Source organism: Acomys russatus, chromosome 29 (assembly GCF_903995435.1).
Source record: "Acomys russatus chromosome 29, mAcoRus1.1, whole genome shotgun sequence".
Classification (NCBI taxonomy): Eukaryota; Metazoa; Chordata; class Mammalia; order Rodentia; family Muridae; genus Acomys; species Acomys russatus.
This window is the reverse complement of record NC_067165.1, coordinates 33935670-33962663: the sequence shown is the minus strand read 5'-3', so window position 1 is coordinate 33962663 and position 26994 is coordinate 33935670. Positions and strand designations below refer to the sequence as shown.

The following is a 26994-nucleotide window of genomic DNA, read 5'->3' as shown; positions in this document are numbered from 1 at the left end:
TAATATAAGCATCAGAGCAATACCACAGAAGTGAACTTTGGGAAATTCTGGCCTAAGGCCTATGTCAGAGGTCTAGGAGGAGAGCAAATAAAAAATTTTACATGGTACCCAAGAAACTGAGGATGCTGGTTTCACCTCAGTGGTCACCAGTCAGCCCTATGCTTAGTCTACCTGCTCAGAACAGCTCTGTGGTCAGCAAGCACAGACAGACACGGATGCCCAGTGACGTGTCCAGGAGACGGCACCACCAGGGGCCAGGCTGAGCGGATTTCTTTCCATTTCCTGGAAACTACCCTTTCTGCTATGACAACACTCAATACTCACCTTGCTAAACAAGTGGCGAAAGCTGATTCAGGGACATGGGGGCCCCAGACTGGAAGGAGCCCATTGCACTTTGTGTTGGCATTCTGCAGGGCAGCACTCTCCCACTCTTCCCGGCCTCTAGCCAACCTGGATGGGGACAGGGAGGAGAGCAGGACAAGCAGCTGCAGGGACTAACCTGGCAATGAGGCACCTGGGTGCTGAGGGCTTGCCAACCACTAGCCCTGGCCCCGGGGAGAGAGCTGGCCTGTTGTAAGTGCCATGGGTAAATGTCTGCTTCACTCGGACAGACTAATTCTGGCAAGCGGGGCTGCGTCCAGCAGCCTTGGCCAAGGCCAGACAGCCAAAGCCACATATTCTCAGATGGCAAGTACAGCTCTGTGGCCCTATGGGGGGCTGAGGCAGGTGCCCTACTGCTTGGAGATCACAAAAGCAAGCTTGAAGCCACAGTCAGTAGGCTCAGCCCCAGCAGCCCAGCCCTAAGCCATGGCCCACTCATCTGAAGCCACTCTGCCAGAGCCAAAGCCTACCTGACGGCAGCCAGGTGACAGTCGTAGTGCACAATGTTGAAATGGGAAACAGTGCTGTAGCCCTGCTGCTTCCGGGGCTTGTTCTCCATCTCCTCCAAGGCTACCCGCTTGGTGAAGGTGTAAATGCCTAAGACCTTCGTGGGCTGCAAGGACAGCACAGAAAGGAGAGTAAGGAGAAGTTCCCTGCCCAGCAGTGCAAGGAGCCAGTAAGACATGGAGAGCCGAGAGCCCCCTTCAGATGGGAAAGTGGTCACTCTGGTGTGAGCGTCCTTTGCTGGCACAAACTCCTGAGGCTCAATTCCTTGGGCTACTACTAAGAGAAGCTGGGACATCTAAGAGGTGATTATGAGAGCCCCACTGTGGGGTTAATAGAGAGACCCAGCAGATCCCAACATCTCACTCTTGAGCCTCCAGAACCATGAGCTAAGCCTCTGTGTGTGCGTGCACGTGTGAAACACACACACACACGGTTCTAGGAATGAAAGCCATAGCCTTGTGCATGCTAGGGAAGCACCCCATCCCTGAACTATACTCCCACTTCTATTCTTTGTTTTGCTTTGTTTTGGTTTTTGCTTTTCTAGACAGGGTTTCTCTGTGTAGCCTTGGCTGTCCTGGACTCTCTTTGTAGACCAGGCTGGCCTCGAACTCAGAGATCTGCCTGCCTCTGCCTCCCAAGTGCTGGGATTAAAGGCGTGCACCACCACGCCCAGCTCCCACTTCTATTCTTTATATATTACTCAGGGTCAGAGCGGGCAGAGACCTAAGCCTAGGTCATCCCCTGTCTGTGCTCCATCTATCTAGAAGTGCACAGTGTCTCCATGACCACCTGCTTTTCAAAGCTGTTGGACAGCTATACCAACCAGGACACTTGTTCTTCTACAGCCTGGGAGCAAAGCTGGGCTAAAGAGGAAGAGGTCCCTCCTGGTACGGCCAGGAGGCAAACAGGCTACCTCTCCATCGCTCCGAACAGGCGTCACCTCACTGGGCACACTTAGAAAGTGAGGCTCTAGTTGCTCAGTCGTCCTGAAGAGAAGGGCTGCAGGTGACCTGAAGTGCCCAGGCCTGGGGTCAGCAGAACCTCACCTGGAATCCTGGCTTTGCTATGCACCCTTTGCACATTACCTATCAACTGGGGCCTTTACCGGGGTTTAAAGACACAAATCCCTGGTTTACAGAAAACTCTGCCCGGGTGCCCTGGCATTGACAGAGGATGCTCAAAGGTAGTCTCTTCAGGTGCCAACAATGCTCATGCTCAGGTCACTTTGCCTTCCTGCCTACAAGGCCAGCAGCCAGCCCTTGTGTCAGTCTCCCAAATCATAAGCCTGCGTCAGTACAAACAAAATGACTTGCAGGAGACAGGTAAGTCTGTCTAGACAGAGACCCAGGCTGCGCCAGCATAGCCTGAGCATGTCAGCCACCCACTGCCCAGCAATGTACCTGGAACTTATATCCCTCCCTGCAGATGCAGCACGTGAGGCCAGGCTCCTCAATCAGCTCCTCCATCTGCTTCAGGAGTGCAGTCTTGGTCACCACCTGGCCCTTCTCGTTTGTCTGGAGGGGAACACAGAATGCATGTCCTAAGAGAATTCCCACATGTCCTCTCGACCTGGCTTGGAATGACCACACAGAGACAAAGGAATGCTGTGTGGCGAGGAGAGCCCGGCTGCTGCGCTGAGGGGTGGAACCCAGGCCTCGTTAGGCTAAGCAAGTAGCAAGCGCTCTATCACGAAGCTACACTGCCTTCTGTTGAAAGCCCTGGATTCGTTCAGAAGCCACTGAAGCAGAGGAAATCATGCAGTGGGAAGCTGGCATAGTGCCATGTTGCCACTTGTTACCAAAAAGCCCCTTCACTCTGTGCCAGCATCACTATGTCTAAGCTGCCAAGGGCTGCTGTGTTCTGATCATTTACTGTTCCCAACAAGTGTCAAACTGCTGACACACAAGTTTGCTTATTAAGACAAGGTTCTTCCAGGGCCACCATTTCCTCCAAAGTAGGACAACAGAGCCCTCTGTGTTGTCAGACCCGTTCAAAGTCCTGTCCAGCACTTGGTAGCCATGTGCCGTGGCCAATGTGTTTCACTTTCTTCATCTGGAAATGGCTATAATGATGTCAAGGCACAGGGCCACGGGAGGATTAAATACACCTTATCTGTGAAGTGCTTGCAGTGTCTTGCATGCAGCAAATCCTGGATGCACAGTACTTAGTATCTCCACTTTTACTGTCTGTACGAGCCTGCCAGGTCACTTTACCCTAGGTGCCACCTGTGTGGTATAACAGTAGCCACACCTGAAAGTTCCCCAGAACTGCTAATTCCTGCACCTTCCTCTGTGCAGTGTTTACAGCACCAAGCCCAGCACTAGTCTGCCTGTGGAGACTTTACCGTCATGCCCAGCGTTCCCAGAGCCTTCTGCCTCATGGCCATGGCCATGCGTTTCTTCTCTGCGCGGGTTTCCCTGCGGGCTGCGTCAATCTTTTTGTTCACATCAGGGTGTTCTCGCAGGGCCTCCAGCAGGTTCTCAGCCAAGGTCCCAATGCCCTCGTCACTGGACACCTGCTCTAGCTTATGCAGGTTTGAGATGGAGTCTGTTCCAATCAGAACCTAAGAAAAGAGAACCAGTGAGATGTATGTATCTAGTAATGGAGCCAGCCTTCCACTGGGGCTTGGTCTAAGCCTTGGACCGTCAGCCAGCATGCATAACCCGTCCAACCATGGAGGGAGCCTGGCACCAGGGCCCAGTTAATACTCTACCGTCAGCCCAAGTGCACAAGCTTGTGTCACTGGCTTCATAGCAGTCAGAGCCTGAAATTCTCTACTGCAAAAGAAGCAACAGGGAGGCTTGGCTTTGCCGGTGACCTCTAACTAGTTACTCCACTCACCAGCTCTAGTGCTCTCACATGTAAAATGGGGATAATGTCAAGGCAGCAGTAAGGATGGAAAATGAGAGAGCAAGTGAAGCAATGCATTCTGCTAAAAACAGTGGGGCACCCAGCAGGGCTCATGTGGGAGCACCCCGGCCAGAAGCCCTCAATTCCCAGGAGCTCCCTAAGTTCTACATATGGATATATCTGTAGCCATCAAACCTGGTGGCAGTTCTCCCAGCATGTGGGAATGGAAGTGACACACAGTTAAACAGCTCTCAACTCTGTTCTTGGCAAGGTTGATTGCCTGGTTCTGTAGCACCATGTGATGGGAGCTGAGGCAGGTGCAGCTGAGAAAGGCTGTGGGTGGTCTCAGCATCCCTGGACATCCCACCCGCCATCACGTTAGCGGTGGAATTACTGTATGTGTGGTGAAAAACTGAAAACAACAGAGTCAACTGGAGAGGTCAAGCCTAAGCTGCTTGCCTCAGATCACTCACTAACTCGTAAATCCACCGGCACTAGAGGCGCCCTGCAAACCCACACCTCAGCAAAACTGCATGTTATCTCATGCCTGTGTTCCTAAGTGCTGAGTGAGCCCATGTTTAAGACCAAGCAAACTTTCCACAGGCACTCACACCCTAAACTCAACACTTATGTGTGTACTGTGAGCGTGCACGTGCATGCATGGAGAACCGTGTGTGAAGTAGGAGTAGGGGAATCACCAAGGCCTTGTCAACAGGAAGCTCATACACAAACACGGAGGGCAGCCCACACAGGCAGGGCCTGTTGGCCACCCCTCTTCTCCATACCTTCAGCCTCTTCTATCTCCTTTGATGCCACTGCCATCCCCCCTCACTCAACCACAGGACTGGACAGAGTCCTTTCTCTGTGTGAGCAGCCACTGGCCAACCATTGCCAAATCCCGCAAAAGCCCAGCACCCACCCATCAACCATCTAACTTCTTGGCAGCACGAGTGGCACTGTCCTTGGGAGAGGTCCTCACTCCTGCACTGAGTATGGCAGCACACATACTCAGCAACTGAGGCAGGAGAACTGCTGGGAGTTTGAGGCTAGCTTGGGCTTCATTGGGAAGACTTGGCCAGCTAGGCCCGCAGCGTAAGATGTGTGACTAGTCATCATATGTTGCCCTTGGCCAAATCAGAGCTCTGTTCCTTGGTATCCTATGCAAAAGCCAGCTATTACAAGGAAGTGGAAACAATGTAAGCAAAATCTTATATAGAGGCAAATCCACTGTGGCTATCTACCAGATTGAGTAAGACTGTGTCATTAGACTTTTGGGGGGAATTATCAGAACAGGCTACCAAATGAGAATGCAGAATTATATTCCACGAGGAACATTATAAAAGCAGAACAATTAACTGTATGGAGTCTCACAACACAGCATTATACTGTCTAACATCCACCTAGAAAATGAAGATGGGAAGAACTATTTTTATGCAAAGGCAGGCAAAGCACAGGAAAGCTGTGCAGCATCAGGACCGACCAGGGGGACGCAAGTCAAAAGCCACAACCAGGCATCACCACACTCCAGTGGTATGGCTGGGGTAAAAGTAGCCAGCAAACGTGGCAAAGACAAAGAGACCTGGGCCACTCACTCGCTGCTAGAAATGTAAAGTGGGTCTGCTACTCCAGAGAGTTTAGCAGCTTCTTGTTATAATGGGTAGGCGTGGTATGTCAATGTGAGTGTGAGCACCTGTGTGTGAAGGATAACTGTGCAAGCAGGTTCTCTCCCTCCACTCTCTTGTGGATTCTAGAATCTAACTCAGAAGGTCAGGGGCATGCTAAGTGTTTTTACTACTTACTGAGCTACCTTTCTGGCAGCTTCCTATACACTAAACATCCAAGTACTACCCCACCAGCAGCAGCTGCAACCTTAGGCACTTGCCCCAGAAAATGAAAACATTCAAACAAAGCCAGAGAATGACTAGTTGTCCTTTAACAGGTGGATGGTTAAGGAGTGAGATGTATCATTATGGTAGGACACTGCTCAGCAATAGGAAGGACACAACACAGCACAATGTCCCCAGAAGAACCTTCAGATAATCCTGCTGGACAGAAAAGGCCAACCCCAAAGGTTACACATTTCATGGGTCCACTTTTGAAACATTACAGAAATGGAGAGCTCGGCAGGGGTCTATGGGAGGAGCACAAAGGAGTGTGGACACCATGCAAGTGCAGAAGAGGGGCTTAGTACCAGGGTCACTGCTGATTGGAATATATACTACAGTTCAGCAAGATGTTTCTCCAGTGAGTTACAGCCTAGGAATCTGTCACTATCTAAAAGGGGATGGAAAGAAACTTGCAGCCCACATCATCTGTGTGGGGTGGGTGAGGATCCGTGAGGGGTTACCACGAGCGCTCAGAGATCAGGAGTGGGCTGCAGAGTTGTCAGCTGCCTGAGGCAAAGCAGGAAATGGTGATGATGGCGTTTCAAACATTCCAGTGACTGAGCCAGCTAGTAATCAGAACTGTCACCCAGAACTCTCACAATTCACCCACTGCACGCTGAGCCCTGCTTAAGACAGCATGGAACTCACCATCGCACACACAGAGAATGAGATGAGCCTTATGTCCCAGGGGAAACCACACTATGAGTGACTTGCTGGTTCTACACAGATTGCTCCTGACTCCTCCTGTTACCTGTCCGGCCTGCAGAGTGAGGTCCACAGACATGCTGGCCACTCACCTGGGTTGCAGGGTGCTGCATGGCCAGTCCCCGAAGGAGCCTCAAGATAAATGGCAGAGCAGGGCGGGACAAAAACTTTTTCCAGATGTCAGCATCCAAACTGCAAAATCGACAAGGGCACATCAGCAGCCAGTGGGCAGTGCTGGAATCTGCTGCTCGGTTTGGCTTGTTACAACAGATCTTTCAAGAACGTAATGGGGACTCACTAAGGGCAAAGCCGGCTCAGAAGCCAGATAAAATTGAGCACTTGAACAAGCAGAAAAGCCTCAGGATTCTAGTGGCTGAGTGGCCACTGGACATGTCCCAAGGGGGAAGGACACAGAGCACACAGGTGTATAAGGAGGGGGCCCCAAGCCCTAGAGCGGGCGCCTTACTTCTTGGCACTGGGGATATGCTTCTTCATGTAGTGCAGGGCGTTCTGGGTGATTCCCTTCTGCAAGATGAGATCTTTCAGCTGGTGCCCGTTGCTGTTGTTCTTGATACCAGCAGCAATTTTGCAGAAACAATCCAGGAAGACTTTGTCATCCCCACTGTGGTCTTCATCGTACCTAGGAGAGCACAGAGTCTTAGCGTGAAGACACAGTCCCCGGCACCCTCTTGGTTAACAACTAGACGAACCACCTACAAGATCCAGTCTAAACTCTGACAGGGAAAGGAGATCCTCAGACCAGGACTCGTCCCCCACCAGCCTCTGTGCCCAGGCTCGCATTATTGCTTCGCATCTTCAAGCTGTTGTTTTGTTTTTACTATTTTATTTAATTTTCATTTATGTATGTTGGTGTGAGGGTGTCAGATTTTGGGAGTTACAGACAGTTGTGAGCTGCCATGTGGGTGCTGGGAATTGAACCTAGGTCCTTTGGAAGAGCAGGCAGTGCTCTTAACCACTGAGCCATCTCTCCAGGCCCTCTTCAGGCTTTTGTAAATGTGGCTCCCCAGACCCTGTCAGGCCCTTTCCACTCCCATACCCTTCCCATTCTCTCCTGGACAGCTAGTGCTTTAATACACTGTGATTCAGTGACAGCCTCCCCACTAGACAAGGCCCCTGAATCGCTGGGTCACAGACAGAAAACACTCAACAAAACCCCAGGTGGCCCTGCTCAGCCTCACAAAGCTAGCTTGGGATTCCGTGAGTCAAACTCCAGGCTCGTACTTATCAAAGCTGCAGTATGGCTTGAAGCGCTCCACCAGGATCTGCATCTTCTCCACCTCTCCGAAGGACAGATACGGGATAATACGCAGCAGGCCCTGCAGCACACTAGGGTTGGAGCGGACAAAGGTGCTGTTGATCTGGTCCAAGAGCATCACCAACTGATCCTTGTCACCTGTGAGGAGGAGGTTGCCCTGCAACACAAGAGGGTGGAAGTCAGGATGGTGGCTGTGCTCAAGAACCGACCCCCGAAGGCCAGCCACTCCCATCAGGCAGAACTGCTTCTCGGTGCTTGCTGGAGAAAATGAGCAGCTTCCAAGCTGCTGCGATGGCTCTCAGGCAGCCAAACTATACCAATGCAACATTCACCCTCCAGGAGAATGGAGGCTGCTAGGCACTGTTGGGGGCACAGGCATGGCCAAATCACCAACCCCAGGAGGCAGGAAGTTCCAGCCAGGTGCAGACAGGAGAGACTGGGTTGCGGGTTGATACCAAACCCTAGGCCTGACTGCACCAGTGACAAGTCACCTCTCAACTGTGAAGTAAAGGGTTAACTGTGGCACTACCTACTCAGGGAGGTCAAGCCCGGGTTCCACTAATGAGCTCCTTTAGACTGATAGACCATCCTTGGCAGCTCTGTTTGACCTGAACGCAAGGTTTCAGGCTCAGCACAACTACATTACCCTGAGTAGAGCTTGGCCACTTCTAACATGAGGGAGTCAGCCGTTCTGGGCTGAGCTTAGCCAGCTCCAAACAAGCCCACTGCTGGTTCCCACTCACCTTGTCCTCACTCAGGGGCTCTGCGTTGGACTCATCTAGAATGATCTCCATGATGCTCAGCACCTGTTCAGCCACAGCTGCTCCTCCGCTATCCTTGCTCTCTTGCTCAGCTACCAGAGCCTGAGGGAGGGACACAGTGACACTCAGGACACAACCACAGCCACTTACTGCTGGTGACCTCCACTGCCTTCCATGGTCTTACGGCCCAGAGACTGTGCATGCATGTGTGTACCGTGGAAACATGATGAGTACCCTGAGGAGAGGCACTACCTTCCTGCAGGGCTGGGTCTGTTCTACAGAGTCCCTGCTCCTGGGCTTGAGGCTGCACTCAGCAAAGGGACAGGGAGCTCTGAGGTGCCACAGAGCAGCATGAGTGCAAGCTGTCAGGAGAAGACAGCGGAAGGACCAGGCCAAGAGCTGAGGCCTCTCAGGACTGCCACCTCCCTCTCTATCACCTGCAGGCCACACTCCTCACCAAGTTTAAGGTCCCCAGCATGACATTCAGAGTGTTCATTTCCAGCTTGACCAACTGTTGCCGGTTGACTTTCACCTTCACACAGTAACTGAACAGCTTCAGCAGCACCTGCCAAGAGAAGCCAGCCCAGACCCATGAGCGTGTGTAAGGTGTGCAAACACGAGTGTCGAAGAGGGAGCCATAGCAAAGTGTCTAATGCTGCGACCCTGTAATACAGCTCTTCATGCTGTGGTGGCCCCAACCATGAAATCAGTTCGTTGCTACTTCCTAACTGCAGTTCTGCCACTGGTATGAATCTCAACATAAATATCTGTGATGTGCAGGAGACAGCTATCACACATCAGCATGTGTGACTCCCAAAAGGGTCTTGACCTACAGGCTGAGAACTGCTGCTCTAAGAGGACCTCTCAATCAGCAGCCATCCTCCTGAAGTGCAAGGAAAGGTGACCCTGGGCTCTCATACCAGGTTGACATCTTAAGTGGCAACATTCTCCCAAGTTCGCTACTCCCCCTACACGATGGCAGTGACAGTAGCTCTTAATAGATCAGGTGGTGTCCTGCCATCCTGGGCAATCTGGCACCAACCAAGACTGAACTAGCAGCAGACAGAATATCCCAACACACATAGCCTATGGAGGCTGAGAACTAGGAAGGCCGTTTAGGTGACATATGAGTGTCTGTCCTTGGACACCCTAGAAGGTAAGGACATTAGTGGAATTTCTGTGGTGTCTCTGGAATCCCCTGACTAGTGAGACAAATGGCTCTGCCTACAACAGGCGAAGTGTGTTACAATGACTGGCACAAGAGCAGTTACCAGGGAAACAGTCACTGGCTCCCCTGATACCTGAAGAGGTACTAGAGATCTGCCACACACCCAAGTTTCAGGAGTAGGCCAGGAGGAGAGCAGTGGGAGCTTAGCAGCAAAGGTTTCCAGACAGCCAGGTTCGCCAGGGGCTTGCAGAGTCTCTGCTGCACCACACTGCCCTCTAGTGCCAAGTGTGGCTCAATGACCACAGCTTTGTGGAGAGGCTGGCCCCCATTGTACTGCCCACAACTCACTGTTAGAAGGTGGCGTCCCTGCTTAAAATCTTTGATTCCTGCTAGTCTGTTAAGCATGCATTCCAGACCCCCACACTGGGCCATCACACTGGCCATCTTATACACTTCTTCTTCATCTTCTTCTTCATCTGGGAGAAAAGGGAAACGAAGAGGAGCAGAGAGGTTGAAAATGAGACTAAGAGTGCCTAGATCAGCACACACAGTCCTTTCCCAGGCTGAGTGCACCTGGCCCTCCCTTCTTTACCTATCTGCAATAAAGGTTGTTACTGTAACCTATTCGCTCTCACTCCCGTGGGAGCCTTGCTCAACGTTTAAGTCAATTGAAATTTCTGCTATTATAACAAAGTGTAAGCAAATATGACTGTCAATGGAACAGAGCCAAGGCAGAAAGAAATCTGGACTCAAGTCGGCTAACTCCATCTTTCCCTTGACAGCTTCAATGCTCTTGTCCCAACAGATGTCACAATCAGGCCACAGATGCTGTCTTCCTCCCCACAGCTGTGACACGCAGAGCAGCGGCTCTGGGACATGTCTGCTCTGGCCTGAGGTCCAGTGTGCAGCGGTGTATGTGGAGAGGCCGTACCTGTGGTGGAGTCCAGGGACTCGATGAACTCCTCAGTGGCATCGCCCAGCAGCCCCCGCATCCGATACACAATCCTCATGGGCTCACCCTGAGTGGACAAAGGTGGAGAGAGAGGCAGACTCATGAGCAGGCTTCCTTGTGGCTATGTGCCCTGCAGTAGCCAGATGCCGCCCCCCAAGCTGACAGGACGATGGGCTGCCTCCACCACCAGAAAGGCAGTGAGGCTAGAGAGGCTACACGGGAGGGCCTTGATTAGCCGGGTTACACTCGGAGCCCACAGCCCCTGGGGGAGAGGCAAGCACACACCTCATTCGTGGTACACCAGACTTTCTTGTAAACCTCAGCCACAGGAAGGTCCAAACTGATAATTTTATTGTTCACTAGGAGCTGAAGAGCAGAGGAGGGGATTAGTACAAGTCAGGGCTCATTGGCTACACCCACCACTCATCACAGGGCCCTGTTGATGCCTATGCTCTAGGGAAATGCATGCGTGTGCATAACACCCAGCATTTTGTACACAATGTTGCAAAGACCCTTAACCCACAACAAACTCCATTTGCAAGGCTCAGGGTGATGCCAAGGGCTATGACCCACACGTGGGGTCAAAACGCCAGGATTCCTGGGGCTCCATCAACCTGCAATGTCTAGAAAACTCTGCTAGAAGCAAGAGTGACAAAGTCCTAGTACCACTGCAACCATTAAGCACTCTGTTACATGCGGGGAGTGGACAGAGCCCCGACAGATCATTAGCCTTACCAGCAGGCGAGGCAGGAAGACCAGAACCATTAGTTCTACTCTACAGACTCGGTAGGAACACCCAGGTATGACCAGCCATGTTCCTGATGAGTGATCAGGACAGCCTCTGCTCTCACCTCCATCCCACTGTCATCCTCCAGAAGAGCCACCAGGTCACAGTCCTGGCAAATCTTGTTCTTTATGTCCCTCATAAGAGGCCCAATGCCTGGCTCATTGCTGCTGTACGGGTTCCCGGGCATCCTGCCCTGGAGAAAGTCCTCCTGCTGGGGGTCCTTCTCCAGGGTCACGAAGAATTCAGTGACTTCATTTTCCTCCTGAAGGATAGGAAGAGGAAGGTGTGAGCAGGGACAACACTGCCCTGCTCTGTGGGCACCAGGATGAAAACAGCAAATGCACCACAGCCTTACACATTCAACATACTAAGGAACAGGTGGCCCAGAGATCACGGAGAGTACCCAAAACACGATTCGAGCAACCCGAGGAGCACATGCTCCTCACAGCTTTATGAGAGAGCTCCTAATGGAAGAAGGGACAAGGAGCAAGGTGCTGTCTGGTGAGATGCTGACCAGTCTAAGGCCAGGCAAGAGTCACTGGAAACTTGGTCCAGAGAAGGGGCTTCTCTCTGTGACATGCTCAGGCAGGCCAACCCCAATGCTCTTTCACCAGTAACTGAGGACACTGTTGTTTCCCTCAACAATGACAATGGTCTCTGGACCAGACCACAGGAAAGACACACAAGTGACATGTATGCATAACCAAGGTACAGAAGAGGAAGAGGTGACAACACACCCAATTCTACACCAAAACTGCTGCTGCCCTGCAATGGGATGTGAGCCCCGATTTGAAAAACGGCTAGTCTTGGCCTTCAGGCAGGAAGACCACTGGCTTCCCTCATTAGAGGAGGGGGACCAGGAACCTGCTTTTACTTTTTGTCAGTGGATCTGGCGAGGATGGTACTAAATTACCCACAATGTGGGAGAGTCGCTGTAGGTTGTGGGGAGCAAGCACACTGCTCACCGGGTAGATGATGCTGCACAGCCTCTCAAAGATGAACACAGGAGTCCGGTAGTCATCCAGATTGTAGCGCTTGGCTGTCTCAATGCACACAGCCATGAAGGCCTTGGTTTCAGACTCTGTACCTGCCAGAAAGCAGAGTGGCCAAGTGAGTTAGGAAAAAGCTTCACCTGCATGAACTGAGTGGAGACAAGGAAGCACCATCATGGCCACGTATTTCCTGTCTGGCACACTTCTGCATACTCTACATGGAAACATCAGTGGTTCCTATAGAAACTGGTGCAGATGGGACTTATCCTAAGATGACACTCAGTGAGAAATCCTCCATCCCAAGTCAGTCCCCTACATCACAGAACATGCTTGCTCTGCTCTCTCTGGGAGCGTGACTTCCATTAAGGAGAAAAAACCACACCTCACGTGACCTAGCATCCCTTCACCAGCACAGGCGCTCAGAGGCAAGCAAGACTTCTCTTTTGGGTAGTCAGGCAGATGAAGTCCACTGGTGATAGCTCTTCACCCCGGCCACTTGAACTGTTATACTAGTGAGGAATAAAAGCCCACAAAAGGAGAAAAATCAGGGCCACAGAGAAAAGCAATCACAGCAGTGTTGGATACAGAGCCCTGAGTCAGCTGGAAGCACCCTGAACCCCTCTGGCTACCCCACATCTGGTCTCTCAGCAGGACAGCTACCCTCTCTGTATGAAAGTCAACCAGAACAACCTTCTCTTTTCTCCAGCCTCAGAACTGAAAGCAAATTGTCCTTCTTTACAATAATGGTAAAGAGCTGGGGGAGGGAGGCACCCAAATTCCACATTCCCAGGAGGTCTGAGAAATTGGATGAAGGCATGCCAGGGACAGCCTAGATGTCCTTACAGAGGCAGTAGTCACAAACTCACCAGGAGAAGACCAGCTTGCATGGGGCCTAAAGAATGTTTTTTCTCCTCTTTGCTCTTACTGATTTTCCCAAGTATCTGTGCGTGGGTCTGTGGGTCTGTATGTGCATGTGTTTGAAGTGCAGGCACCTCTGGAGGCCAGAAGAGGATGCCGGGGTGCCTTGGGAGAAGTTACAGGTGATTCTAAGCTGCAAAACATGGAGGCTGGAACCAAGCCTGGGTCCTGCAGGAGCAGCAAGAGCTCTCAAGCACTGAGCCATCTCTATGGCTCCTCTCTTAGTTTTATGAGGCAGGGTTTTGTCATGTAGCCCAGGCTAATCCCCCTGCCTCACACTCCCAAGTGCTGGGATAGCAGGTAGGTACTATCACTCCTGGTGTCTAAAGAATTCCCACAATGAACTTCAGAAATAGGAAGTCACAACCTCAAATCATAAAACACCAGTTAAGAGAAGAACACTACCTAAAACCCAGAAAAGCCAACAGTAGAATGGGCCCTAGAACTTTAAACTTTAGAGTGATCAGGCACAAATATGCTTCATAAATATCAAGATTATGAGAAAGTTAAGAGATGGGCAGTCTGTTGGCTACAAAACCTAGAGCTGTAAGTTCCCAACAATTAACAGGATAAACAGCCCAGACGGGTGGGAATGAGCGGGTGGAGCTCCACAGGAAAAAGGTAGGAGAACACAGCAAGGCCACTGACGGCACAGCATGACAGCATTCCAGACGACTATACACCAGCCTGAGACCTCCAGCCCCTTCCTTCTCTAGGAGCTCAGGACAGGAAAAGCCCACGGGGGCCCAACTCTAGGACTGCAGCACCATGTACCACAGGGCTCGCGATGAGCTTCTCTCCTGAACCTGAGTCATAACCCATCTGGGGCTGTGGTACTTGGAGACAACACACACACATGCGTACCTCACCAGCTCCCACTGCCAGGTGAGTTACCTGTGGTCATGTCCTCCAGCATCTCCAATAGCATGTCCTGTGTCTCGTCAATGAGCTTGGTCCTCTGCAGCACTAGCTTCCGCAAGCACAGGTACCCATTGAGCACAGTGCCCACCAGGCGGCTCTTGAAATGCCTCTTGATAGACTCCACCTCCACAAAGGAGGACAGAAGGCCTGAGGGACAGGGAAACTGCTATAAGGTCTCTGGACAAGAACACAACACAGAAGGCTTGTGCCAGCCAAAGAAACCAGAAAAGCAAAGAGCAAGGAAAACCTCTGCACAGGGCACAGAGCACAGAGCAGATGCTCAGCGAGCCAAGGCCAGCGGAAGAGCTCAAAAGTGCAGCCCATCTACTAGGAGGAAAGTCCCAGAGAAAGGAGTCAACTGGCACCCAAGAGCATAGGCTCAGGCTTAACGCATCCCCAAGACACCCAAGGGAAGGGCGGGGGGGGGGGCCCTCTACCTGTGAGACTTTTGAGGGCATAGCCCTGCTGCAGGTCTGTGCTCAGGGTGGCCTCCTCCAGGGCCAGCAAGCGGGCGATTTCCTAAACAGGATGACAAGCACAGTGTGATGGGGGCCACCTCCACCACCATCCCAGGATGCAGCACCAACCAAAGGTGCTTGAAAATCACGTGTTCATTCTAATTCTTAAAAAAAAAAATGCTTTCCAAGAAGACAAAGATGGCTGAAGTATTGCTGAGGGACTGTTTGACCCCAAAACAGTTCAAATGTACACATCAGACTGCCACAGCCATTCTAGTTGCAGTAAAGTCTGAAAAGTAATTAATTTCTACAAATGCTTTCAAAATAGAGAAAGGAGAAGTGGAGAGGGGCAGCAGATCACCTTAGTGATGAGGTTGCCCACATAGGGCAGGACTCCCCGAGCAGCGAGATAGACTTTCCAGTGACACGAGGCAATGAGCTTCTGGTAGAGAGCCAGGTACTCAGCAGCACACTCCCCAGCAACGCTCAGCTCGTCCAGGTAGCTGAAGCAGACAGCACAGCTTAGAGAGGATCAACAAGTCCAAGAGTCCAGTTGTCCCCTCCTTTGTATCTATTTCCAGCCTCCTCCTCCTCCTCCTCCTCGAGGTGGATGGAGGTCATCTGAGAAGCCCCACACTTCCCTCGCTCTAAGGATTCACAACACTTCAGGGAATGGCTGCCAAGCCTCTGAGCATCTGTGTCTCCATGCTCATTGCCCAAGGACTGCAGAGGACAATGAGTGACAATTACGTCTGTGCTCAGAGGCGCTCAACAAACACTCACTGCTGTTTTACCACTAATATCTCTAAAGCCCTGTCCGGTTTCTGTGGCAGGGACCAAGGTGGTAACATACCACTTAGGGGTGCCTCCCAACGCTGACCTGTGTGTTTACCCGAGAACAAGGGAAAGGCTTTCAACTGTGCTAGCCACTGTCCCCACCCACCCCAACATGGTACCTGGTAAGGAGGTCAAGGACCTGCTGCTTGCGGCTGGGGACAGTAGCTAGAGCTTCTACGATGGTACAGGCTGCCTGCCGTGCCGCCTGTGTTGCTGGGGTAAAGAGCACCTGGCAGACACAGGAGAAGAGATGGGGCTGGCTCAGAGGATACCCTGCTCTTCTAGGCCCATAGCATGAGCCGACATCTACCCATGCAGAAGCCTGGAAATCTGTCTGGGCAAAGTGAAGGGTCCACACCACCAGCTAACCCAGCATCCCTGGCTGCAGGCAGAGAAAGACTACAGTGCTCTCCTGCTCTGCAGAAACTTCTCCAAGCAACTTGGAGAACACGTTTGTCCCCAGCTGGCATTACCTTGATAAAGCCCAGAACTACCTCAAAAAAGAGCCTCGACTGAGTAGCTGACTTTATCAGGTCAGTCTATGAGATGCCTGTGGGGGACTGTCTGGACTGCTAATTTATGGAGGGCACAGCAGGGTGGCACCATCTCCACGCAGGTGGTCCTGGGCTATATGTAAGCAAGCTAGCTAGCTAAGATGAGCCTTGAGCAAGCCAGCAAGCTGTTTCAGGTTCCTGTCTTGAGTTTCTGGCCTGACTTCTGTCAATGATGGGCTTGTGACCTAGATGTGCCAAATCTGTGCCTTCTCAAGTTGCTTCTGGTCAGGGTTTTACCACAGCAATAGAAGGGAAACCAGAACAGTACCAAATGCAAGTGAGGGCGAGGAAAGCCAATACGCATTCTCTTTGGCAGGCTTTCTTGGGGATACCTGGCAGTGGGGTAACATCTCTTGCTTAGCAACAGACAACACAGAATGACTTCTTTGAGGGGAGGGGTGGAGGTGATTTGAGACAAGGTCTCACTATGTAGCCTAGGCTGGCCTGGAATTTGCTACACAGAGCAGGCTGGCCTTACACTCAGAGGTCCGCCTGTGTGAGCCTCCCAGGGGCTGGGATCAAAGGCCTGGCCACAAAGTTAATTCTTTAAAACTTAGCTAGAAGAAGGGAAAGAACAGAGGGCAGCAGGGGAATCAATGCAGGTGCTGCTTTGCTTCTCTGACAGAATAAGGGTGGGATGTCAGAGAGGACAAAAAGGAGAGCTCTGCTCTGACCAGTCCTGTTGGTGGATGGCTGCACTCAAGAACTTCTATTTGAAAGGAAGTGAGCAGCAGTAAACGGGAAGCAGAGAAACAGTACAGATTATGGCAGCTGGAGGGCACTCACCTGCCTCAGCCAATTGTTGTGGCCCAGCTTGAGATCAAGTGGGGTGGTCCTCTTTCCCCGCCGGCTCAGGAACTGTTTCCACCTCCACACGTACTTCTCAGTCAAGTAGAGACGGTGGAGCTCTGCCTTGCTGGGGGACTTGCCGTTGCCATCTACCCCTGCAAGTGAAGGTGGCAGGCAGCGGTTAAGTATGAAAGCGCAGTGGAAGCGGAGGCTGTTTTAGAGTGGTGGGAGGGAAGAGACACACCTCGGATAGGCAGACACTTCTTCCAGGCCTCGTAAGATGCCTTGGGGTCTCTCTTGAGCCACAGCTGTGCCTGGGCATGGATCTCGTTGCAGTACGGCTTCACCGTGGTGAGGGCCTCCACAGGGACATCCTGGGGGAGGGAGCAGCACAAGGTGAATTCGCCCACTCACCTGGGCCCCAGCTAGGAATGCTACTAATACATGAAAGACAACTTGCAATTCCGATGCCCCCAATATGGGTTCTTTGTAACCCATCTGACCAAGTGAAATGACACCCTGTGAGAACCATGGCCATCTGTTTCAGCTTTTCAAAGGCCTCGCTCTGCTCTAGGCTCTTCTATCATTAAGTTTGTACATCATTAAGTGTACACACACACACACACACACACACACACACACACACACACACACACACACACACCTAACATACTGTTAAGTTTATATTGCTCTACACTTCTCAAAAATCCCAATCTACCTCTGCTGAACTAAAGAAAGCAAGGACTAGTGCTAAAATAAACTAAAGCCTCAGCCAGTGAGTTGACTCTCAGGAAGCAGAGTACTGTGCGCAGAGACCATGCCGGTATCCCCCCCACCCCTGCCGCCCCACCGCCCCAATCCACCCTCAAAGTCACAGCACCTTGTTCTTCTTGCTGGTTGGGGCAGGAGGTTTAATAAGCTTCTGTAAGATCCGCAGGCACATGAGGGTGATATTCTCAACAACCACTGGCGTTTTGATGTTCACAGCCATGAGGAAAAGGCTGAGTGCTGTGGACGAACGAGCAGGAGTCATGACCAGTACACACGGGCCTCCTGCCCACATCTCATCATCCTCCCCTCTTGCCCAGGCACTAGGAGTGCACCTTTCTGTTCTCTGACAAGCGCCCACCAGGACGGTCCCAAGCTCACCACAGCGCAAGCGGAGTTCCCAGCAGCTGTCCTCCTTGGAGATGGAATCGGTCAGCAGCAGCATCTCATACTGAAGGCTGCTTGCCTGGAAAGTGAACAGGATGAGGAGAATCAGCGGGGTCCTAAGAGTCTAGAGACCACCAAGTGTGGTGGCGCACGCCTTTAATCCCAGCACTCGGGAGGCAGAGGCAAATGGATTGCTGTGAGTTTGAGGCCGGCTTGGTCTACAACGCGAGTACAGGGCAGCCATGGCTACACAGAGAAACCCTGTCTCAAAAAAAACAAAAAAAGGAAAAGAAAAAAAGAGTCTAGAGACCAGGGTGAGGTGTAAATACTGATCATAGGACTCTTATGAAAATAATCCCTAGCCATGGATATCCTACCAGGACAAGGAGACGTGGGAGATCCTGCTACATACAGGTTCTAGCTGGGAACTCTGCGAGCAGGCCACTCTCCCCCACACTTCAGTCTCTGACACTAGCTTGGAGAAGCGGCAGGGACACAAAAGGGCCGTAAGAGAGAGAGGTCAGAAACAACAGCTGGTTTACTCACCAGGTCAGGATTGGCCCAGTGGCCCTTCAGTGCTGTGGAGACTTTGCCAATGATTAGGTCGTTCATTTGCTGGGTGGCCTCTGGGTTGTCTCTGGGGAAACAAAGTAAGAGTCCTGTTAGTCACAGTGAGCATGCCAGGCCCCTCTTCTTACCTCAAAGCCCAGACTTTTCTACCTTCTTCCCAAGGGACAAAACTACATCTTGGATCGTAAGGGGTCTCTGATGGGAGGGGACTAACAGCTCTTTCTAAGGGACAGCAATAGAAGGAAGGATAGACAGTATTAACATGGGGGTCTACACTGAGGGCAGCAAGGCCCAGGAACGGCTGAGGTCCATCTCTCAGCATGGAACCCATGTCACGTCCTACACAGCACCCCATTTCCAATCTACGTTGGCTCCTAATGATGTCTCTACTGTATTAACAATAACCAAGAAGTGCACTGCAGACCTGAAAGCCCAAACCCTCAATTAGCATTCAAGACCCCGCAGGAGCTGCTCTTTCCGAAGCGCTGGTCACCCCTTCCTCCTCTGGACACCACCCGAATCCTTACTCTCTCCAGCTCTGTAGGCCTCTTCACTCTCAGTATCCTGGGACACGCCTGTCTCAGCCTCTCTAGGAGCTGCTTCTTCGCATGCAGCCACAGTCTCATTCTAGAAAGCCTGTGCTCATGTATCACCCCTCACCTGGGACCGCCAGGGAAACCTATTTTCAACATATCTATCATTATTTATTGCAACAATCTCCATCTAGAATGTAAGCCACTACATGTCCAGCATATGAAAGGCACCCAGCACTCAAGATGTGCCAGAATTTATGCCACAGAGCAACCAGTCGACACAAAACCGGGTATAAATACTTGGAAGTATTCACCAATGTGGGCTATTATTTACTTAAATTTCAAAAATATTTTGTTTTTAAACTAAGTGTATGAATACAAGGCTGTGTGAGGGTTTCTGCAACATGTGTATAGTGCCTGCAGAGGCCAGAAGAGGATGCAGGGTCCCCTGAAACTGAAGCTACAGGTAACTGAACCGCCCAATGTGGATACTGGGAACAGAACTCTATCATCTCCTTTAAGTGGAGTATGTGCCCTTTTAGCCCGAGACCTCTCTCCAGCCCCTAATTACTGACTTTTCCACTGTCACAGTCATCAGGTATCTTTAAGGTATTCACTGTAATGGTATTTTTTGGATGAGTCTTTTGTCCAAGGCATGTGGACAAGGACCATATCCTGAGCCTGGTCCTTTCTGAGCAGGGTCTAAACATTCATCCTAGGCCCAGTCCACCCCCCACTCCCCCCTCAGGATTTTCTTGAGGCCAAGTGTTCCTTCACCCCCTCTTATCCTCCCTCACCAAGACCCAGGAAGTTCCCTCAGGAACTGGTAGTGGTGCTTCACACATCTGCCCATTTATCATCTTCCCTCACTTCCGCTGGGATAAGGCAGCTAACTACTTGGCTCAACTCTGCACTCCCTAGCGCTAGCTAGCATTACTGCTGCCACCACCCTGACGTCAAGGAGCAAGCTCTGACCTCGTGAGGAGGCACATGAGCTGGCGGACTTCCTCTCGAATGGCTGCAGCCCCTCTGCGGAGGTTGTAATCAAAGAGCTCTCGGATGAGACCCTGGGAGACGAGGATGTGCCTCAGGGCTGGATTGGTGGCCAGGGCCCTCAGTAGTGTGATGCAATGCTCTGTGACAGCTGAGGCACAGCCATAGCACTTGGTGGAGGAGGTGTGGCCACAGCCTAAGACTGACAAAGCACGGTACTGGCTGGCAGTGAACGTGGGCTGCACTGAAGTCCGGGATGACTTTGTGGCTGCTTCCCTCTGCTGTAGGTCATATTCCAACAGCTCTTTGCGTGAAGCAAACACTTTCTAAGAAGGGAGAAACAGAAAGAAATTGGAAAATAAATAAATAATGGAGAAAGAGTAAAAGTGGTTTGCTATGAAAACGATTTTATGTGCATGATATAGTTTATCCTTGACAATGACCCTGCCAGTTATTTATTTCATCCTCATTTAACAGGGGGAAATTGGTGTTAGAGTGACTGGCTGGACCAAGGTCAAGGGCAGAGTTGGACACCAGGCTGATCACAGGCTCCAACTCTTCACTGCCACAAACACTGTTTTAACAGGTTAGAAAGTCAGATCTTAGCAACGGTCATCAGCAACTTAGGGGTACAGGGCCTCTGGCTGTTCTTCTAGGATGGGGCTCCACAGCTAATGGCCAGCATCCTGCCCATGGAAGCCATATGGGAACATGAAAGGAGAACATGGCTAACTGCAGCTGGGTACCCTGAACCCCCAGCCTGTAAACGAGAAGAGGGTGCAGAATCTTAGCACTCACTTTAGAAACCTGGTATCCTACCACTAAACGGAGATTTGTTGTCTACTACGGTTTATCCCACCAGCATTGTGTTGTTTCTGACTGCAAACAGCTCTTTCTGCCGAGTGGCCGTCACCTTAGGGTGGGAGGAGCATTGGTGCAGCAGCTGGGCCACTGGCAAGGGAGTGTGGATGGGGCGAGTGCTGCTCAGAAAGCACAAAGGCCCCTGCAAGCTACTCCAGCCTACCTGGATGATTTTGGAGAGCTCATCAAACGAGTTCTTGCAGTCTCCACAGTACTCCTGAGCCAGCTGCAGGATGTAGCGGTTCACACTGGCTGAAGTGGAGCTGATGCCTCCTGCTGTTCCTGAGTCTTCCTGCAAGCCCAAGAGGTCAAGAGTTAGGCCTTCTACCCTAGCGATGACCTCACTAAGGGCAGCCTTCCTTCCACTCTTGACCCAAATGCCCTCTGGTCTGGGGCCACCTGTGGCTTTTCTGGAGCTGCTTCATTCACTTTGCAGAGCAGGTTCTCCAACTGGGGCCGATGTCCCATGAGCTGATGGTACACACGGTCAGCTTTGTCCAGAAGTGTGTTGATGTTGGAAACGGCCTAGACCAGAGAGACAGGCACTTACTTGGGGAGGGGGAGAGAAGACTTCAGCTTGGTTTTCCCTCCACAGCCCTAACTGCTGGCCACCTACTGAAACATGTCCCCTATACGGACCTATACGGACCAGGCGTATGGCTCCAAACACTGCCCTTCACAACAACCCTGGGAGGTGGCACGTCAGTCACAATGGCAATGTGCACTGTATACGGACTGAACGCAAACAACTCAGTGCTAAGACATGACTCATGGCAGATCACACAGACACAAAACAGCACAAGTGCTGTGAGAACTTTTGTCCTTCTGACTTGAAAGCCAAACGCCCACTATAACCCTGAACAAGAACCCTCTCTCCAGTGCCCGTTACTTCTAGACCCAGCTGAAGCTGACAGTGGGACAAAGGTGTGCATGCCACTTGGCTCCTTCTGTCCTTCTGCATCTGAATTGACCTGCTCCTTAAGATGCTAATTTTGCACCAACAACACTTTTCCAGTTCCTATGCTTGAGTTCAGCACATCATGGCCAGTATGGGCTCTACCAAAAGCTGGCCTATATTTGCCTGTTTTCTCTGATACTTATTAATTGTGAGTCAAAGGCTTAGTTCACTATGAAGCTCTCCCCAAAGTTCAGAATCAAATCATGGTGGCTGGGGGCAGGGGTGGGGATGGGGCCGACAGCTAGGCCAGATGCGGCCTTACCTTCTTCCGATCTTCTTCGTTCTCAATGGGATCCACTGCACAGCAAGGCTTGGCATAAAGCATGAAGTCAAAGCGGGCGTATTTACAGAAGCCACAAGCATTGCAGAGGAAAGGATCCTTTTCATCATAGTTGATGGACCTAAAGAACCGAGTGCTCAGGTCAGTGGGAACAAAGGGTTAGGGTGAGAGGAGGGGAGGAGATGCTGTGTTCGTTCTATATTCTGGGAACAATTACAGTAATTACTGAAGGGGCCATAACCAACAGACAAGAATGATGCGAACAGCCCGGAACTAGAGCAAACACATGCATATACACCACCTTTCTGCTCCCTCCTCCTCATCTCCACTTCTCCTGCCCACAACCCTCTAAGCCACAGGGCACCAGATAGGGACCTTACCCATGTGGACACTGCTACAGAGGAGAACACAGAACATGCTTGCCCCTGGCCTGTTGGACAAGTTACCTGCACTTGTGACACTGGTATACATTCTCGCCACAGTTGCCACAGACGCCTGGGTTGGCGGGGACAGAGGCACTGCAGCGAGGACACTGAAGGGTCTCCGTGGAGGCCTGGTAGTTCTCATAGAAGTCTGCAAACTCGATCATCAGGTTAGAGGCCACAATGGGCAGAGGCAGGTCAATCTTGACTTCAGTCTGTCCAGGCGTCAGCTGAACTTTCTTGGCTTTGTGCCAGCGGGCAGGCCTAGAAGAAAAGGCAAAAGCTATATAGAGGAGAAGCCAAGGCGCCTCCGACCTGACCCTCAGTGATGACAGACTGATCGAAGGTGTGAGAAAGGCCACCATGCGTATTTTCCTAAGAAAATTAAGTGGTTATTCTAAGAAAAAATTCCCTCATGGTTTCCTCTGAAAAAAGGAGGTAGACAGATGCTTCTCCAGGGTCTAGCCAGGAGAATGAGTCCTCATCCCACCATCAAAGAAACTTTTCTTTGCAACAGACAGAGACCAGTACAGAAAAGCCCAGCTGGTCAAAATGCAAAGTCGTGGAGCCCAGTCTCAGCTGAGACATCTACAACACAAGCCCTGCTCAGGGACCATCTCAGAAAGAGCATACCAGAGGAACAGGAAGTTTACTGTGAGATTGCCTCTCAGACACGTCAGAGAAGCTACACTCACAAAGCTTTGCCAGTATGGCTGCAAGAAGACAGCCGCAACAGACATGCTAAGGTGGATGGAGAAAGGTCGCCTCAGCCACAGACAAAGAACTACAGGGAACTAAGGAGTGCTGAGAGCAGGAGAATTAGTCTTCCAAGGAAAGAGCACACCAACTGGCTATGCAGTACCAAGTGGTAGCCCTGAACTCACTTATATACAAGTAACATTATATGGACTGAACATGTTGTGTTTTATATTTAGAAATGTGTACACATGCACACATACAATAACAGCTGAAGAAACACAAGGCCATGAATTTGAATGAAAGCAAGAAAGGTGCATGGGAGGGGTGAGATGGAGGAAAAGGGGGTGGGGGTGGGAGAGAACACAAAAATTCTTTTAGTTATTGTAACTTGAGATTCCAGAAAAACAGTAGTCCTACTATCAAAGACAACATGACTCCAAAAGTGTGCCATGTAGAGCCAACTATCCCAAGACAGCCAGGGACAATGGCCAGCAGACTGCTCATCTTGGTGACTGTCTCAGAAGGAACCATGAGTGCCATCAATAGACAACAGGAAGCAGGGTCTGGCTGTGGATGGAGGAGCACGCTAAGGGGAAAGAGACAAGATGCTAACAGTGTAGGCTGCTTACAGCACAAAGTCAGACTCCGTCGTTTCAGTCACTCAGTAGGTGTGAGCCTCTGCTCCCAGCCCTTAGAGACAGACCCTGAGAGCACGAACTTCTCCCCATCCTACATCACAGAAACTGAAACGAAGCAGTTCAAGGTCACAGGGCTGGGCAGAGCTGGGAGAGGAGCCACTCTACCAGTCACTGTGCTTAATCAGTAACACAGAAAAAGATCAGTGGGCAAGGGGGTGTCCTATCCACAGGCAGCAGTCCTTTCAAGGCTAACTATTTCTCTAAGATCAGACTTTAGGCAGAAACCTGAGTCACTGGTTACTGTGAGCCGCCTTCCGTGTGCACAGCAACGCTTGAGTCTTAACAGGCCAGCTACATCTACCTCTGCTCAGCAGTAACACCCAAGACTCCGGCAAAATGCTTAGTCCCTGGGAAGTCAACATAATGCTGCTAGGCCTGTAACTAGGCCTGTGAAGTGCCTAACCCAGATGCTGGGCTACAATGGGGTTTCAAAGACCCAATGTGAACAAACAAGGAAGCAGGCACCACAGAAATGGAAGAAAATGCAGTGGAAAGACTCTAGAAGAGTACTTTTTGCTCTGTGAGCAGATGCATGGCTCTGCATGTTGCCATGCCAACTACTTTCCATTGCACAAGCTTTTCCATAAGGCAAGAGAACCTGTAGCCCCTTTTACTTTACTTTCTTTTCTTCTTCTTTTTTTTGTTTTTGTTTTGGTTTTTTTCGAGACAGGGTTTTCTCTGTGTAGCCTTGGCCATCCTGGACTCACTTTGTAGACCAGGCTGGCCTCGAACTCACAGTGATCCGCCTGCCTCTGCCTCCCGAGTGCTGGGATTAAAGGCGTGCGCCACCACGCCCGGCTTGTTTTTGTTTTTTTGAGGCAGGGTTTCTCTTGTAGTCCTGGCTGTCCTAACCTCACTTTGTAGACCAGGCTGCCCTCGAACTCACAGAGATCCTCTTGCCTCTGCCTCCTGAGTGCTGGGATTAAACACCATACCTGGCTAAATATATTGATTCTTTCCTTCTCTCTCTCCTTCCTTTCTTTCTTTCTCTCTTTAAAGATATATTTTTATATACATTGATGTTCTGTCTGCATGTGTGTCTGTGTGAGGATGCCTGATCCTCGGGAACAGGAGTTACAGATAGTTGTGAGCTGCCATGTGGGTGTAGGGAATTAAACCTAGGTCCTCTGAAAAAGCAATCAGTGCTCTTAACCACTGAGCCATTTCTCCAGTCCCCGGAGTCCCCCTTTCAATGCCCCTACCCTGGGCAGGCTGTGTGGAACTTTTATTGCCCCCAGAAAGGCACGCAATGCTTTTAAAATTCACTGCTGTCAACAGCCCCAGAACCTCCTACTGAACTGCTGTCCCTGTGTTGACACTGGTGTGGCTGAGAGGATGCTCTGCACCCTGGTGACACCTGCAAAGCTCCTACTTGTTTTTCAGCTCCACGATGGCTTGCACAGTCCGGTTGTTGTAGTACAGGTTGATAGTCCGCACCATCTTGGTCCGCTTCAGGTCCCCAATTTTCACTGTCACCTTGCTGATGGTGTGACTTCCGATGAGCTTTACAACTTGCTGGGTGGTGGTATACCGCGTGTCCACTTTAATGGAAGAGAGCTTGATATACTAAACACAAGAGTCCACAAAACACAGCACAATGAGCATCAGTCCATCTACATGCTTCAAAGTCGATCAATATGACCCCCTCCTCCCACAGGGGCGTTTAAGCTTCTCCTCAATGTGGCAAGTGCAGCCAGGCAGCAACCACGAGAGAGGATCCCCTAGGAATAGTAACAGTCTTTGGAAATGAGAAGCTCAGGACTGACCTGCTCAAAATATTACTTACACAAAACGGCACCTCGGGATTATTGCACACCAGGCAGGGGTCACTCTCCAGGTAATAGCCGTCAAACTCCACTAAGCCAGACAAGGTGCTGGGGAAGAAAGCAGTTTCAGCATCAGCCATCTCCCACTCTGCCATGTCCCGCTGTGAGCTAAGGAAAGGGACTGCAGCTCAGGTGGGCTTAGTAGGCACAGGAAGAGAGGTCAAATAATCGCCTCAGGTTTTCCTACTTCTAAGCTGATGTGCAAATCCTGAAAGGAATTAAAACCTCACTCAGAAGAATCATGATCAAATTTACTATTTAAAAAATTACTAAATTATGCTTAAAATAGACAAAACTTCGTGCTATATAAACAATACTCAATAAAGCTGTTTTCTAGAACTCACTACGTAAGGAGCCACGTAAGCACAAGGACTGGAGTTCAGATCCCCAGATTCAACCTAAATGTCGGCTGTGCATGGATGGCACTGTCCACAATTCTAGCCTTGGAGAGCAGAGATGGGATCTAAAGCAAGCTGCAGGCCCCACCTCATCAAACAGGATGGAGAGCAACCAAAGAGCCTTGGGGCTCTATATGCTGTCCATGTGTGCGCACACCAGAGAACACACACACAAACTATATACAAATGCACACTTAAAAACAGTTACTACTAAGCCAGCATAATAAACCACAAACTTAAGCAATGTCCTCTTTTTAAAAGTTTTTCTGAGAGTTGGGCACAGTGGCCTGCAATCCAGCACTAGGAGAGGCAGGCGGATCGATGTGAGTTTGAGGCCAGCCTGGTCTACAAAGTGAGTCCAGGACAACCATGGCTACACAGAGAAACCCTGTCTCCATGGGGAAAACGGGAAAAAAAGTTTTCTGAGGCTGACAAGATGAGTCAGAGGGGAAAGCAGCTTGCTGAGGAAGGGTGGCAATCTGAGTTCAATCCCTGGTACCGCCATAAAAGTGAGGAAAGGAAACTGGCTCCATAGGGCTGACTTCTGACCTCCATGTGTGTGCCACAGCATGCAAGCCCCCAGACATCACAGGTATACATGTGGGGGGTTCCTTTTTCTTTTAATAAAGAGGAAGAAGCCTTCTCTGCAAACTTATATCTTGTTACGTTAAGTTCTTGAAATCAGCTCTTCTGCTATTGCTATTACTGTCATCGAACTGAATTTGGCAATTACATTTGTGTGGCTCCCAGAGCTCAAAGGCCTTGGCTCCATAAGAGAGAGCCGAAGGTGACCACACCCAAGGGCCCCTCAGCTCATGCACAAGTACTTCCAATAAGCCAACAACTACTCCAAACACTG

At 50.8% G+C, this 26994-nt stretch overlaps 1 protein-coding gene across 1 annotated transcript in view; it reads right to left on the bottom strand.

Annotated features, from left to right (window-relative positions):
- Ubr4 (ubiquitin protein ligase E3 component n-recognin 4) overlaps positions 1 to 26994 on the bottom strand; it is a 111757-nt gene that overhangs the window by 9864 nt on the left and 74899 nt on the right. Inside the window, exons 72-101 of the mRNA XM_051170919.1 lie at positions 25698 to 25785; positions 25284 to 25477; positions 22539 to 22778; positions 22075 to 22213; positions 21254 to 21379; positions 21018 to 21146; positions 19976 to 20319; positions 18444 to 18534; positions 17892 to 17976; positions 17623 to 17750; positions 16987 to 17116; positions 16740 to 16897; positions 15519 to 15628; positions 14924 to 15065; positions 14542 to 14623; positions 14078 to 14251; positions 12239 to 12360; positions 11338 to 11535; positions 10772 to 10852; positions 10466 to 10553; positions 9883 to 10010; positions 8824 to 8931; positions 8349 to 8468; positions 7572 to 7762; positions 6796 to 6969; positions 6422 to 6521; positions 3233 to 3451; positions 2289 to 2402; positions 852 to 994; positions 325 to 450 (exon numbers count right to left, since the gene is read on the bottom strand). Coding sequence (XP_051026876.1) covers positions 325 to 450; positions 852 to 994; positions 2289 to 2402; positions 3233 to 3451; positions 6422 to 6521; positions 6796 to 6969; positions 7572 to 7762; positions 8349 to 8468; positions 8824 to 8931; positions 9883 to 10010; positions 10466 to 10553; positions 10772 to 10852; positions 11338 to 11535; positions 12239 to 12360; positions 14078 to 14251; positions 14542 to 14623; positions 14924 to 15065; positions 15519 to 15628; positions 16740 to 16897; positions 16987 to 17116; positions 17623 to 17750; positions 17892 to 17976; positions 18444 to 18534; positions 19976 to 20319; positions 21018 to 21146; positions 21254 to 21379; positions 22075 to 22213; positions 22539 to 22778; positions 25284 to 25477; positions 25698 to 25785 — 4272 coding nt within the window. The remainder of the gene's footprint in view (positions 1 to 324; positions 451 to 851; positions 995 to 2288; positions 2403 to 3232; positions 3452 to 6421; positions 6522 to 6795; positions 6970 to 7571; positions 7763 to 8348; positions 8469 to 8823; positions 8932 to 9882; positions 10011 to 10465; positions 10554 to 10771; positions 10853 to 11337; positions 11536 to 12238; positions 12361 to 14077; positions 14252 to 14541; positions 14624 to 14923; positions 15066 to 15518; positions 15629 to 16739; positions 16898 to 16986; positions 17117 to 17622; positions 17751 to 17891; positions 17977 to 18443; positions 18535 to 19975; positions 20320 to 21017; positions 21147 to 21253; positions 21380 to 22074; positions 22214 to 22538; positions 22779 to 25283; positions 25478 to 25697; positions 25786 to 26994) is intronic.